The 15,480-nt window shown below is 50.6% G+C and overlaps 2 protein-coding genes across 2 annotated transcripts in view; one reads left to right on the top strand and one right to left on the bottom strand.

The window, feature by feature from the left end:
- OTOG (otogelin) overlaps positions 1 to 9,237 on the bottom strand; it is a 90,850-nt gene extending 81,613 nt beyond the window's left edge. The window contains exons 1-7 of the mRNA XM_045482522.1: positions 9,035 to 9,237; positions 8,532 to 8,601; positions 8,303 to 8,363; positions 4,871 to 4,946; positions 3,849 to 3,941; positions 3,508 to 3,662; positions 1,069 to 1,187 (exon numbers count right to left, since the gene is read on the bottom strand). Of these exons, the coding sequence (XP_045338478.1) occupies positions 1,069 to 1,187; positions 3,508 to 3,662; positions 3,849 to 3,941; positions 4,871 to 4,946; positions 8,303 to 8,363; positions 8,532 to 8,601; positions 9,035 to 9,146 (686 nt within the window). The 5' untranslated portion in view covers positions 9,147 to 9,237. The remainder of the gene's footprint in view (positions 1 to 1,068; positions 1,188 to 3,507; positions 3,663 to 3,848; positions 3,942 to 4,870; positions 4,947 to 8,302; positions 8,364 to 8,531; positions 8,602 to 9,034) is intronic.
- Positions 9,238 to 11,856: 2,619 nt separating this feature from the next.
- The window catches only part of USH1C (USH1 protein network component harmonin), a 47,329-nt gene continuing 43,705 nt past the window's right edge, over positions 11,857 to 15,480 (top strand). The window contains exon 1 of the mRNA XM_045484674.1: positions 11,857 to 12,002. Coding sequence (XP_045340630.1) covers positions 11,967 to 12,002 — 36 coding nt within the window. The 5' untranslated portion in view covers positions 11,857 to 11,966. The remainder of the gene's footprint in view (positions 12,003 to 15,480) is intronic.

The following is a 15,480-nucleotide window of genomic DNA, read 5'->3' as shown; positions in this document are numbered from 1 at the left end:
GGATAAATCTTAGAGTGTCTGAAGTTGCTAGATCCTTTCTCCTGGACGGGAGAAATGGTATAAGCGGACATTTACTTGTTTTGTGTGTTTGTTTGTTTGTTTGTTTTTTGGTGGGGAGCAAGAAAGGCATAAGAAGAGAAAGAGGCTGAGGGATATGGAAAACTAGGAGTGGAAGAAAAGATGGAGAGCCATTGCAGTCCCAACCACATTCCCAGTTTTACTGGGACGGGGTCTTCCAGCCAGTCTGGAATTTGGCGACTTTCAATCCACCAGAAAATCAGGAAAAGAAAATTAAAGAAGAATCTAACCAGCCAAAACTGGTACCCAAAGATCCATATACCAATCTTTTCTTCACAGGAGAAACACCTGGGCTTTCAGGTTTACATTCAGCGCCAGAAACCTTGGTTACCCAGTTTCCAGATTTGAAGCAGGAAATGACAATGGGAGAAGGGTCATTGCAGGAAGACCCCTTCCCCAACCCAGCAGCAACATGAAGTGACAGCAGATAGCAAGGGAAGGAAAGGACAGTGAAGACAAGAGACAAGACAGATTTCAGAAAGAACCATGGTCTGGACCATCTGGTGTGGGGGCAAAGAGTCCTTATTCCTCTCGTCCCAGGCATCCCTGATGTCCCAGCAAGATAAATAACATTGAAATGACCCTATATCATCAGAGAAGGGTGACAGTGTGCTTAATATCTATTCAAGGAGGCTTGAACTACATATGATCCATTCACAAAGATTCCCTTAAAAATGTGAAAGAAAAGAATTGAGCATGCTTGTCGTGTTATACCCTCAACTTTATCTGGAAAATTCTGATTTGAATACCCACTGTCTGGGAAACCCACAGGGCCTTGAGTCTCCGAAAATCTTGAGGGACTCATCTTTCCACAAACCCAGCTGACTAGAAACCCAGCTGGCCTGCCAGTATGTTCCTGCTCTGACGGTGGAAACTGCTGTTTGCCCCTAGAAAACAATTTTCTTTAGGCTAGAGAAGAAAGGTACTCACCATCCCCCACCACTAGTGTCAGGGAGCAGGAGAGCTCAGGGCAGAAGGTGTTATAGTTACCTCACGCCTCCATGGGTGACCTCCTTGGCCAGACGGATCTCCTGCTCACCCGCAAAGAAGAGGCTGACAGACCTGGAGCAGGTGTAGGGGGAGGAGCCGCACTGCGGGTCGTTGTGCACCTGATTGGGGGGTTCAGAGGCCAGTGTGCAGGGCTCCCGCTACAGACCTGGCCCTGAGCTTCAGTTCTGAGCCCAGTGGCACCCTGTGGAGCTTCCGCTAACGCCGATACCCTGCCCCCAGTGTGCCAAGCACCTTTCCTCTGTGATGTCTCCAGTTCCCGCAACGCCACTTGACCAGGAGGTCAGAGCTATGATTATCTGCATCTCCCAGAGGGAGCAACTGATACTCAGAGAGGTGAAGTGATGAAGGTCACACACACACAGCCAGAATTCCAACTCAGGACTGAAGGTGAAATTTCAGGGCTCTTTCCAGTACACTGTGCTGGCTCCCTATTTCTGGATTTTTATTTTTTGCAATCCAGGTTATCCCATCAGATTGAAAGCCAAAGTAAAGTATATGCTCATACAGTCTCACACACACACACACACACACACACACACACACACACCCCTCACATATTCACAGGGTACTCTCAATACATACACTATAAACACACTGCTACCAGGACCCTGGCAGGCACAGTCTTGTCCTTCACGGCACATATAGGCACATGTCACCCCTGTGCTGCCTGTCACATACGCATCAACTCTGTCCCCTCCTCAGGCAGGACCCACCCCCCAAAGCCATAGGACCCAAGAGAGGGAGGAGAACTGAGGTCCCCAGGGCTTAGGGAAAAGTCTGAAAATGTTTCTTCCCGGTGTGGAAACTCTTCCCAGGAGTAAACCTTCCACTAGATTACTGTTAAATGTGTTTAAGCAGGCTGGAGTCATTTCATCTAGAAGTGGGGCCTGTGAAAACCACCTCACAGTCTAATTAAATTTTTCAAACTTTTGGACCATGACCCACGGTAGGAAATAGAAATGTATACATATATAAATAAAACAAAAGTTTTACAAAATAGTGTTTACTCCTATTCATGTGCAATGCATCCTTATAATATTTTCTTTCCTTTCTTTCTTCCTTCCTTCCTTCCTTCCTTCCTTCCTTCCTTCCTTCCTTCCTTCCTTTCTTTCTTCCAGTTTGGACTTATTAAGTTGATTTCATAATCCGCAAATGTGTGGCATCCTGTTAGTCTAAGTAATTGACACATACCCATCATGAAATGACAGTCATGAAAGACCCTGATGTGTGATACCAAAGCAGAGAGGGCAGAATTGCTCAGCCCATCCAGGGCATGGTCCTTGGGGCAGGCCCTGGGCAGGTCTATGCCTGAGAGAGAAGGACACACCCAGCTAGCAGAGGGGTGACGCTGAGCACTAGGATTTCCCCAAACTCCCAGCCCGCTGGCCCTAACTCAACACTGACCGAGGTGCCCCTCAGCAGAGCTAGCTCCCCAAGTAGACTTTTCTCCAGATGGAGGTACTGACCAGCGCCTGAAGCTGATGCCCCACTCAACACAAGCATGTAAATCAGCAAGCATGTAAATCAGGCCTGCCTGACAGTGAGTCTCAGACATGTGTTCATATACTAGACAAACTCTGACTGAGCACTAATCTGGGTACAAGGAACGCCGAATGAGAAGACATGGTCCCTGCCTGGAAAGCTTATATCTGGTAGAGAAGACCAACCTGGAAACAGACTTTTGTGAGAAAAATACACTGACAATGTAACAATGAATGCAGAACTTTGATTACACAGGGATTACACAGGCTCTCAGAAGAGCCCCTGAGCCAGCTTAGGTCAGCGCATCCAGAAGGGCTTCTTAGAGGCGGTAACTATGAACTGAGTCATCCAGGACCTGCCATTCCCTCTGAGGCACAGTGCTCTTTCTTATCTCAGATCTTTAGCACCCAAGTTCCCTTTACCTAGAACGTTCTCACATCCATCTTTTACCCCTGGGACCCTTCACTTGGCTAACTCCAATTCATTCATCAGTTCTCCACTTAAATGTCACTTCCTCCAGGAAGTCTTCCCTGATCATCATCCTTCCTAACGAGGAAGGTAGGTTTCCATCACGTGCTCTTCTAACATTTGGCGTTTCTCCTCTGAAGCACTCAGTTGTACTTGAAATGATTCATTTGATCTGATGTCTACGGTAAGTTCCGTGTGGACAGAGATCACATCTGTGTTGTCGTCCACAAGGCCACCACCAAGCCTTGTGCCAGGAAGAGTACAAGTACGCACTTAATACCTAATGAGTGAGTGACTGAATCAGTTACTGGCCAGGGGCATCCAGGAGTGGGTGGGTGAGAGAGGACTGTGGGTCCTGCAGCTCCTTCCAGGTGTAGACTCTCTAACTCTCACACGGAGAGCCCAGGCCAGTACAACCTCCAGAGCCTAGTGGAAACTTCTAGATGGGCAGGGTAGGGAAGGCCTCACCTGGACTGAGAAAGTCTGCCCCTCGGGTTCATGGCACCCCGCCAGGGTATAGCTGCCCTTCCCAGAGAGGTAGTAGTACAGGCCATCAAATGTCTCCACATGGTGCTGTCCCCAAGCCCGGCAGATGCTGTCCCGCTCAGGGCCGGCATTGTACACTGTGCCAGAGAAGAGAGAACCTGTCCGTACAGTTGCAGTGGGCACCAAGCTAGAGGCTGGTGGGTTCCAGAGCTGGCAGAGAACCCCCACACACACACCCCAGCCCAGGACCCCCAGGCCTCAGGCCCTCAAGCTCTCCCTGTACCCAGGGCCAATCCCAGGGGTGGGATGGAGCCCAGACCCACCCATCTGGCAGCGTGGCCCAGTGGCATTGAAGCGTCTGCAGTCACAGAAGGCTGGGTACACACACTCGCCCCCGTTGAAGCAGGAGAACAAGTCTGCATGGGAGACACAGAAGGCACCTCCCCATTGAGCCGAGATTGGCAAAACCCAGTGATACAGCACCTCCCTCGTGCCAGGGCACCAGACCCAGCACTCCCAGAGCTGCACAGAACTCAGATCCCACCACAGGTAGCCCCAACATTCCTCAGTAGCTAGCTCTAATGGGGGCACCAGTAGGATGCCTCACACCTGGCTGGCTGTCTCCCTCCCTGACAGACAGGGGGTGTGGGGTCTCAGAGTACCTGTCCTCAGCATGCATCAGGTGGCCCCCAGACTGGCTCCACCTGGCCTTCAGCTCCCTGTGCTAAAAGTTCCTGGCTACCAGACAAGGCAGGCAGACTGAGAGTATGGAGCGTGTGGAGTGCCCAGAGATCTTCAAGTACCATTTTCCTCCCTTTCCTTATGCTTAGGGGAAGAGGCCTAAGCATGAACCAGGGAAGGGGGAGATGCCTCACATTTGGAATACAGTAGACAGAAAGGCCACAGAGGAAAAGAAAACAAAGTAGAGCAGAGTGTGGTGAAGGAAGGAGTCATGATGCAAGACAAAGGGCCACAGACACAGGACAGGGTAAAGGTAGAGGCCACAGACACAGGGCAGAGTGAGGGGAGAGGCCGCAGAAACAGGGTGAAGTGGGAGCGGGAAATAACCACAAACAAGGAAACACAATCTCACTAGCATCAGATAGTGTGAGAGAGAAAAGCCACAGGGCCATGGTCGTAAGAACAGGACACTGCAGAGGAAGCTCTCCTCAGCCAGGAAGGAGAAAGCAAAATGGAGTTGGAGACCGGGGCTGGAAAAGGTGGAAAGACACCCCTTTCTGGGGAAAAAAGGTCACAAGAGGCCCTGAAGAAAGCCTGCCCTGCCCTCACAGGTTTCCCTGCAGGCCAGGGCCTTCCCATGGGCTGCAGGGAGGGGGCCACTTACAGGATGGTGCACATTTGGCCCGATGGAGCCGTCTTTCCCAAGAGGACATGGCCAAGGAGTCCAGGACTTCAGCCCCCTTTTCAAAACAGAAGGAAGAGAACTCGGTCAAGGGTTGATGTCAGGGAGGGACTTCCTAGGGGTCATGCCCCTTCCTGTCCATCACCTGGAGGAGGAGGCGCCCTGTCCCTCAGTGCCCCCAACCAGTCCACCTCTGTAGGCCCACTTCTGAGAGGTCTGGAACACAGAACTCTCAGGCCTACCCTAGAGGAGTGAAGGCTGTTTTTTACCCTCCAAGGTGGCATCTCGGTGGCCCGAACACAGTTCCTCCGCTCCATGCTCCAATATCCCCCAGCCTCCACTCCTTTCTTCTCTCCCTCCCAGCCCAACACAAAACCCCCTTGTCTGGAGAACAAATACTCGCCACAGAAACCACATGAGGCAGACCGAGGAAACAAAGGCAGCCCCTCTCCCCAGGTCAGGGGAACATCTCACCCCATCCTCCACTCCAACCTTCCACACAGGTCACCACCCACCATCCTCAGAATGCAGCTCCAAGCAAGGATTTTCCCTGATACCATAAATCTGGGGAGGCCACAAGCAAAGAGAGCCGAGAAATCCTATCTTCCAGACCAGAAATCCCAACACATGGTCTCTCAAGATATAAACCATCTAAAATTCGAACTGTCCCAAACATCAGATGTATTCAGTCACCACACGGCTAGCTGACTTGGACACCTGACTTCCTGGACCCTAGTGTGAGGTGTCTCATGTCACCTGGGACTGCGGTCCTGGGTGCAGCAGGCTCCTCACCTCTCAGAGCCCTGGCTTCCCCATTTGTACAGCTTCCCAGATCTCATGTTCTTGTTCCCGGGGCCAATCAGGCACCAACCACACTGTGGGTATTTCTCACATGTCTTCCTCCCTCGTTGTCATCTCTGCATCCTCAAACAGAATCCCCAGCCTCCGGCCAAGGACTCAGACAGAACCCTTGGTCCCTGGAGCCCAAGCTCAGTTCTTTGCTCCTCCTTGGCAGGCCCAGTCTCTCTACCTCATCCCTGGGCACTCCCTCCCTCCCTTTTCACCATCTTGCTAACCCCTGGAAGATTACCAGCCCCTCCCTGGCCAGGTTTCAGTGTTCTTGTCCCACATTGGCCCCTGGTTCCCAGGTCCTCCCTGGCTCTCCTTACCCTCCAGACCCAGCCAGAGCCCCAGGAGTCAGGCTTCCCACCGTGGTCGTAATCAATCTCACAGGGCCTCGGAGACCATGGGAAAAACAATCACCATCAGCATCCCATAGGCCCTGAAGAGCTCTTAATGAAGCCTGGTCTTTGTGTCTTTCCACTCCTAGCCCCCTCCTCAGATGTGGCTCCTGAGATCAGTGTTAATGAAGGTAAGATAGCCAGTGCTTGCAGTGCAAGGCCATTTTCTGGAAAACATTTTAAATCTTGCCCAAATGATTCGTCTTCAGTATAGATCAGAAGTTCTTAATCATTTTGATGCCAAGGACCCTTTTGACAATCTAGTGAAGCCTATCAACCCATTCTCAGAATAGTGTCTATAAATGCATAAAATAAAACAGAAGATTACAAACATACCGATTATATTGCAATACAGTTACAAAACTATTTTATAAAAATGATTAATAATATTTGTGCTTGTTTATTAATACATTAAATAGCAAGATAGCAGCAGGTCTTAACATTGCCAGAGTTTGGAAGTAGTGAGTTTACATGAGACCTGGAAATATCAACAACTGTAAGGTGATATGAAAATATATGTGATTTCTACTGGTGACAGTCACAGACACTGCTATTGCTGCATTGTGGTTTGTAGCCTATAGTAATAATTAAAGGGGATGCTAAATTTCAGTTAAATTGAGGATCCTGTGAATAACAATGTGAGTTTTTTTCCCCCATCCTGGTCTATACCCTCAATTCTCTGGAGAATGGCTGAGTTCTACAGGAATGTGGCAGTACTGAAGTAAAGCTTGGCTGACTGCTGGTCTGGGACCTCCACCCTTACCGATGAGATTATTCTAGGCAAAAGCCCTCGAAGGATCCCCAGGTTCACTTTCTAGCTAATGACCTCATTCTCCCACTCCCACTGAATAGCTTTAAAGGAAGGTCATTCCAACCCCTTATTTGCTCTAAGGAATAATGTGAGAAACCTACTGGACTTGGCTGATCCAGAAACTTCCCAGAGGAAAACAGAGGGAGGCTTACCCTAGAATCTGTTAAGGAAGGAAGCCGGCCAGTGGAATGAGGTGCTTGGGTAAGGATAATTTTCCCCACTAAAACACAGGGATTCCTGGAGTTCTGGGGGGCATTGATGTTGTGGGGAAACAGGCTGGCTCCACCAGGAGACCCTGTTTCACCTGCTTTCGGGGGGCCCCGGCAGGTCATCCTTGATTTCATCTTATATAAAAAGAGTAACAACATTGTCTTTCAATTCAAACTGCATCTGGCCATGATTCTAAAACTTGGGGCCTGGAAAAGTGGGCAGACAAATAAAAAGCCTAGATAATCCACACCTTACAGAATAAGCATGCCATCTTCCTGCCTTGGGGGTCTTCATTCATTCCTATTTCCAAAAGACAGGTATTTGGGGCACATTGTTTTCTATTATAAACAATACTCCCCAACCTGCTGGCCAAGGAGCCACAAAGAGCTGATCCCAAAGGCCAAGGTGCATGAGTTGAGGTTCAAGATCCTCTGTGGGGCCTGGCTACGGGTGGGCTGGATTTGTAACATGTCTGTAGTTGGAGAAAAGACACATGCAGGACAGGATTGAAAAGAGAACCTGAGTCACCTGATCCAGCGACCAAAAAAAAATTGGCAAAGGGGGAAAACAAACTACCACCTCTCCTGAAAGCATGGAGGACCCCAGGAGGGTGGGCAACAGATTATGGTGCAGACTCAGAGGATAATAGTTTGGGGCTCGCTTTCCCAACCAACCCTTCCTCACAAACCCCACCAAGTAGCCCGATTTTCATCTCTCCTCTCTAGGTATCCTTGCTGGAGCATGGCTCAAGATATGGAGTGGGGCCTCTTACAGGGCTTTGTACTTTCCCAGACCAGGCAGGGAGGAGAGAACTCAACTCACCTAAACTCTCACCTTCTTGCTGTCACCCCAGGACGGGGGAGAGTTCAGCTATGTCCTGATTGCATCTTAGTGCCCTCCTCCACAAACAAAACAAAACAAGACCAAAACCAAACTGAGCTGACTACAGGGTCCCAAGAGATTAGGAAAGTGGGAATAGAGCCATCTCGTAAATTTGCACACTTCAGACGTATACTAGGAACACTGTTTGTTTCCTTCCAAATAACTGCAGAGACAACCTTCCTGCAGCCTACAGAGCTCCCTGCCAGCCCTAGTCCCAGAGAGAAATAAGTCCCTGCCCAGTGAAGACCCCTTCCCCAGGCCTCCTCTTACCTGGCCTCCTATCACTGTTGTAGCATCCTCTATGGCAAGGGTCACCTCTTGAGAGCTGTGGCTAGATGAGAAGCAAGTCTAACATGGGCGAGGGGATAGTAATGGGCCATACATCCCCACCACCTCCAAGCCTCCCCCCTACCCTCTGTGCTAAAACCCTGGGGTCATCCATACTAGAAACAAAGATGGGAGCCGCGGATGCAGCAGCCACAGGCTTGCCCCTACTCACCTGGGATCCCGGTCAGGCTTGGGCTGCAGCACTGGATTGCCCTGGGCTGCGGGTGCTGTAGGGGCTGCGGCTGGGAAGGGGGATTACTTTCCACTCAAGCCAGGCCTCTCTTTGTTGGGTCTCTCACCACCTATCCTCTCACCTGCTACGAAGCCTCTTCTGCATCCCCCCCATTCTCTCTCCCTACAGACTTCAATCCTTTCTCCCTCTCTCTGGCGACCTCTCTTACAAGGGTCTCCTCCCTCTTTCCTCCTACTCTCTGTGCCCCAGTTCTCTCTAGCTCCCCACCTGGGGTCTCTTCCATCCTACCTAACGTGGGACCCATTCCCCTGGCTGTCGCCGGCCTCTTTTTCCTTCCGCGCCCCCTCCGACCCTCTCCTTGGCCGTGGCCCTGCCCTCCCTCAAACCTCTTTTTCCTCCCTCTCTGAAACCTGCCCAGAGGCCGGTTTTCCTAAAGGTTCCCCCCCGGCCCGTGGCCTCCCCTAGCCCACACCCTTTCTCACCGAGAGCCTGCACCCTCAGGGACGGGCCCGTCGGCTCACCCCAGGGCAGCGAGACGCAGGCGAGTAGCAGGCAGAGCGTGGGCGCGGGGCCGCGCGGGGCCGGGGCCCCCATAGGGGCGCAAGGGGACTGGGAAGCCTGAACGCAGGATCCGGAGCTCGAGTGTCTGTCCCGGCGAACGCAGGGTCACATCTCCACTCGGCGACCGCAGTCCCTCTCTCTCTGGTCTGAAGGTTCCCCTGGCCCCTCCTCCCAGGCTCTGGGCTCCTCCCGGAGCTAGAGTGACAGGACTGCCCCGCTCATTACCATAATTTAGGCGCCAGATCTCAGCCCAGCCTTTGCCCCACATGACCTGTGGCTGCCCCTCCCCAGGGGAGGCTGGATTCAGATCACTAAGCCTTAAGTACCCCGGTGGAGCAAGGAGATAGCAAGTGCAGCCCCCAACATCCCTTACCCTTCAAAGATCCCCGACTCAGAAACCTGGGTTTTGGAAAGCCCTTCCACCAAACACCCAAGATGCTTGTGTGAGTCTAGTCTTCCACTCTCCTTTTACAGAAGCCCTGGGACATGCCGCTCGGTGGTCCGTTGTCAGTATCAGAATCAAACCTGCAGAATCCTAGCCTATGCTCCCACCACTCCCCATTACAACTTCCTGGCTCCCCAAGTCCCTACTCTACCTGTTCTGAGCACCTCTAGGGAATGAATCATGACTTAGTCCTCTGTATGTCCAGCACTAGTTCAGGCCCCAGCTCAGAAAATGTTGACTGAATGACAGAAGTGCCTCACACTCATTATTGATCCCATCAAGGCCAGACTTTAACAACAACATACAAAAACAAACAAATAAAAACATTTTAATTTTGAACAAGATATACTCCCTCTAAAAGGAATTGTTTAACGTTGGAAATGTGGGCTTAGCAGCCTTGGGAACCTGTGTATCACTCCCTTGGCTAACTAAGTGTTGGAATACAAACCAGATGCAAGTCTTGCAGAAATTATGATGATAATGGTGGTGGTGGACTCGGTATATAAACTTGGGATGCATTCATTTATTCATCCATTGAACAAATTTGTTGAGCATCTATTTCTTACCACACCTTGTTCTGGGAATATAGTGGGAAATAAAGCACACATCCCCACAGAGAGTATTTGGAGCTGTAGGCATAGATGAGAAGAAGAGGAGGGAATCAAAGATGGAGACTTAAGGAACCCTGGTTAGGGAATGGGTGAAGACAAAACTTGAAAAGGAACATTCACAGGAGAGGAGAGACAGAACTTAGTGCTGTCCTCAAAACCAAAAGATAAAGCATTTAAAGAAGGAGAGAGTCTGTGGGAGTGGTGGTCATGGAAAATGACTGAGGTGGCCAGTGGACTGCATTCCCCTTGTAAGGACATTTGCCACTTTGCCTACATTCTATGAAATAACAGCCATATGACTTAGTTAACAGATGTAGAAAATTAACAAAGTAAGTTAGAGGAGAATATATTTTATGTGTCTTTCCTGGACCTTTGAAAATCCCACAAGTCTTCACCTTTTATCTCTGCCTTAACTAGTTAATACTAAGGTGAGAACATGGATAATATTTCAAGCTTCTTCTCCAGGAAGGATTTATATCCTAAAGTAGGCAATAATTTAGCTCAAATAAAAACAAGTCTGTTGGCAAAGCTTCAGCCATTGGGGATAAGATGAAAAGGAGGGGGGTCTTTAGGTGTCCCTGAAGTTATGATTATAAGTGGTTCAGTATTTTGGGTTGCTGTCCATCTCCCTGACCCCTGCTCCCTGGCATGGTGCACACAGACCAGGCTCCCACCATGGGTTAAATCCAGAAACAAGCTCCAAGATTAAAGGTCCCACTCGCTCTCATTCACACCTATTTTTATCACCTCTTTCCTAATCCACTCTTTCCTCTCAGTTTGTCCCAGGCTTGGTTCATCATTGTCTTTGCACCCCAGCCCTAGACCTAGGAGTTGAGCGAACTTTGGCTGAATCAATCAAATGAATCAGATGGGGTCTGGGCCCTGGGTAAAGGTCAGCAGTAAATCAGGATGTCACTGCCAGGCCTGTCCATGCCTCAGTGAGCGTGTGTGTGTGTGTGTGTGTGTGTGTGTGTGTGTGTGTGTTTGGAGTGAGGTTGGGCTAGGGATGTGGGATGGAAAGTTGGTTCGGGAGGGGCACTGCCACCCACAGGTTCAGGCCTCTATGAGCCTCATAAGACCCAGACTGAAGGGATTCACAGATCAAAGATTTCTTCCTAATGGGAATAAGCCCATGGAGGAGGCCTTATAGAATTACGCTGGAGGTGAGATGCCTGGCAGTGGGTGAAAGCCTCAGGAGTGCACGAATGTGCCTCTATTTGCGCATCCATTGATTATCCCTACCCACTGATGTGAGTCTCAGGACCTCCACAAAAAAGTAGTCTGACCCCCCCAAAAAAGTCTTAAACCTCCCCAGGCCTCCTGAGATCCTCTCCCTCAACTGCTTGTGTTTAGGGGAGCACAAGGTCTCACTGGCAGTGAGTGACAGGGTTGAGATTTTAACTCCAGTTCTGCCTAACTCCAGATAATAAACAACAAAACAACGCACATTCGTTGAAGACTCACTAACTATCACGGTCTATTTAAACTCCCTACACCCGTGTAGATTTCATCGAACCCTCCAAGGGGAGGGCCAGCATCGAGTTCAATCACCGCCGCCACCACAACATACACACAGTCGGGGACATTTGCTCCGGAGGGCGTCGGTGGGAGGCGACGAGCTTCCGGACAGGTGTTCTGGACGGCCCAGCGGCCCCGCCCAGGCCCCGCCCCTCCGCGCCCAGGCCACGCCCCCACCGCTCCCAGGGCTGCCGGATCTCGTTGCGGCTCCTGCCGGCTTGGGGCCGCCAGGCATCCGAAGTAGCGAGTTGTGTGGCGACGCTGCGATCTGGCCCAGCCATGGACCGGAAGGTGGCTCGAGAGTTCCGGCACAAGGTCAGAGCTTTTTAGGGGCCCCTAAAGCGTCCAGGACTCCGGAGTCCTGGACAGGGTGAGTGGGGGATTGTCAGACAGAGTGCCACCCCTCCCTTTTCCAGCCCGGACTTAGAGCTGTGGATGCACTGGGACCCCTGAGAGTCGTTTGATTTCCAGCTGGGATCTCCAGTGAAATAAGGGAGGGGACACTAGGACTCCAGGTGTGGGAACCCATAAACCGATCTCCAGAAAGTGCCCTTTCTCCTTCTGCTCTCCAAGGGTGGGAACTTCTCTGGGGTTGGAATTCCTTCCAGCCTTGGCCTGAGGACAGGATGCTTCTCTGACATGCCCCATAGTCAGTCCCCCAGCTCCTAGTGCCCCAAGTTCAGGGCTGTTGGAGCATATGGAGAGGGTATGGGACAGTGTCTGAGAGGTGAGAATTGGTGGGAAGGAAAGCTGGTCATCTCTCTCTGTCCTTTGACCTCAAAACATGAGTTAGAAGCACTTTAGGGAGGCTTTCCCCACTTCAGAGCGCCTTTCCCCACTTCAGGGCATATCTTAGGGCCTGAGAAGCAAGCCCCTGGCACTGACAAGGGGGCAGTGGGAGGAAGGGAGGAGGTACGGAGAGTCAGCCAGACTCTTCAGATGGAGCTATAACTCCCCTGGTGTGTCCCAGTAAGGGACATCAAGGATGGTTCAGGATTCTCAGGCCCTCACAGAAAGGGGCTGGATTTCGCCCAGGGTATTTCCAGAACTGTTTCCAGAGCTGTGCGGGAGTTGCTGAGGTCCTGAGACCAGAGAGGACCATTGGAGGTAACCCAGCAGACCTCCCCACTAAGACTTAGGATGCTTCAGAGCCCAAGGGTGAAGCCAGGGATATCTGGAGCCACCCACAGGCTTTGCCTGAGGGACAGGTGACTCTGTGCCCTGAGGCCATCACAGAGCCCGATGGGGCAGTGTCTTTAAACCAGGCCAAACCTCTTCCCAGGCCTGAGGGAGGAGAGTTCAGGTAGGCAAAGTCAGGGTGCTTAACCCCTCTCTCCTCACAGAGAGGCCCAGGGAGCCAGAGGAGCCAGCCAATGTAGAGGCCACAGGAGCTAAGGGCCAGGGGGAATCATTCAGTTAATAAATGTATTTGGAGTACCCACTCAGTGCCAGACCTCATCTGTGCCCTCACATTGCTGGCTACACAAGCGGGAGGCAGACCCTACATTAATAATTACCCACGACTGGGTGCTGAGTGTTGGGATCAAGGTTTGGTGGGAGTACAAAGGAGGAAGCTCACACTGGCAGAAGTCTCCTAAAAAAGAGGGCTTGGGTATTCTAAGGATGAGAGATAGCTGGAAATTCAGCAGGAGTTTGGGGCTGGCAACTAGCAAGGGGAGCCTGAAACTGTTCACCAGTGCATCCTGTTGTGCAGAGACGTGAGGGGAGAAATTTCAGCCGCAGGGGACATTTGGTGAGTGTGGATTTCAGGCAACCCACTTCAAAGGAGCACAGCCTCTCATCCCCACCGCAAGGCTCAGGCTTGAATTTCAGTTTCCTGCCCCTGAGCAGAAAGTAATGTCAGGTCCTCTTTTGCCTCTTCCCTGTGGGTACTATCTTTGCCTCTCTTTCAAGAATTACCTATGGAGTCCCTGGTGTCTGACTTGCCCTGGAGTTAGCCCCTGTTTCTCTTCACCAGGGCCTGCAGGTTCCAAAGGACTTTGGGTCTTCGTGTTTCCATTGCCCTGCTCTTCCTCATCACAAGAGTCATTACCTATTTATGCCCCTGTGTGTGCAGGCGGGGCCGGTGCCATGTGGGCAAGGCCTAGGCTGGACTTTGTGCCCTGCAGCCTCCAAGACGGCAGGAGCCTTCCCCTCCCAGGTTGAGATCATCTAGGAACTAGGGAGAGAGAACAAAGCAGCAGAGGATACAGATGGGGGAGCACAGCCATACTGGGTGAAATTTACAGCTTCTGTTGATTGTTTTCTAGGTGTCCCTTCCTTAGTGCTGTAGTGCAAATTTACCCCTTAGGAATGGTTTGTAATGGAAATCTTTATCTGTTGGGAGTAGCACTAAAAGTGGTATATTGTCATGGAAAGTGCTGTGTGGCCTTGAGCAAGTTATTAACCTCTCTGTGCTTCAGTTCTTTGATTTGTTAAATGAAGATAACAATAATATTTGCCTACTAAAGTTCTTGTGAGTGTTGGGTGAGATCTACAATGGTGTAGGGAGTTTAAATAGACTGTGATATTTAGTGAGTCCTCAACAAATGTCCATTGTTGTTGTCTATTATATGAAGTTGGGCAGAACTAGGGTCAAATCTCAACCCTGTCACTCACCGCCAGTGAGACCTTGGGCAAGCCATTTAATCTCACTGAGTTCTAGTTTCCTCGGCTATGAGATGAGGTTCACAGTGCTTACCACACTGGACAGTTAGGATTAAATAGGAATTCAAGCACTGGCTACTCTGGACCTGTGGTAACCATTTGGTCCATGGCCACCTGCAGATACCTGCAGAGCATCCTGTTGGATGAGCCAGCAGGCTCCAGGCTATTGAGTAGAGTCCCTTTCTCTGGGCTTGTGCAGTTTCCCAAGGACATCAGCAGTACTTGCATGCCCTTCCCAGTCACCACCTTGGGCCAGGATACCAAGGAGAGGGAAGGGGAGCATCAGAGACCAAGTAAGCCTCATCCCCGGAGAACCAGATTTTCAAAAGAAGGCTGCCCTTCTGCTCACTGTGCCTGCATGTTGGAGGAACTTGGTTACTCATTTGCTCAAAAAGTTTTTATTGCCTGTTCAGTAATCATTCATTTATGGATATCTGTAGTGTACCCTGCTGAGGCCAGGCCCCTGGGGGCAGGAGGGAGGGGATCAATAAGAAGGTCAGAAAGGCCCCCTGCCTTCCAAAGTTTTACTAATCATTCATGCAGTAAACATTGACTGAGCTCCTAATATATGCCCAACATTACTCTAACCATTGAATAATAAAACAAAGTCCCTGGCTCCTTAGTACACTCTAGTGGGGAAGACAGACAGTTAACAAGTAAACCAATACAAGTATCATACAATGCAAAGTAGTGATACATGTCATGGAAAAAATAAACTAGGATGAGAGGACAGAGAGCAACCAGTTGGTTGTCAGGAAGGCCTCTCTGAAAAGGTGATATTTGAACAGACATCTAGAAAGAAGGGAGGGAAGGAGCCATTCCAAGGAGTGGAAGAACTTGGAAGAATATTCCAAGAGGAGGGAACAGTAAAATACAAAGGCCCTGAAGCCTTTAGGAACAGCAGGGAGGGTGGTGTTTCTGAGAGGAATTACAGATTGAAGAGTAATGGGTGATGAATTAGAGTGGGGTGGGGGCCTGTAGACCAGGGTCAGGACTTCGGGTTTTGTTCTCAGAGTGATGAGAAGCCAGCAGGGGAGTGACACGACTGCCTTGCACCTTACACGAGGGATTGTTCTGAGTGCTGGTAGAGAGCAGACTGAAGGGGCCAGGCGTGGAAGGGGGACCC

This window comes from Leopardus geoffroyi, chromosome D1, assembly GCF_018350155.1.
Source record: "Leopardus geoffroyi isolate Oge1 chromosome D1, O.geoffroyi_Oge1_pat1.0, whole genome shotgun sequence".
NCBI lineage: Eukaryota > Metazoa > Chordata > Mammalia > Carnivora > Felidae > Leopardus > Leopardus geoffroyi.
This window is presented reverse-complemented; position numbering and strand designations above follow the sequence as displayed.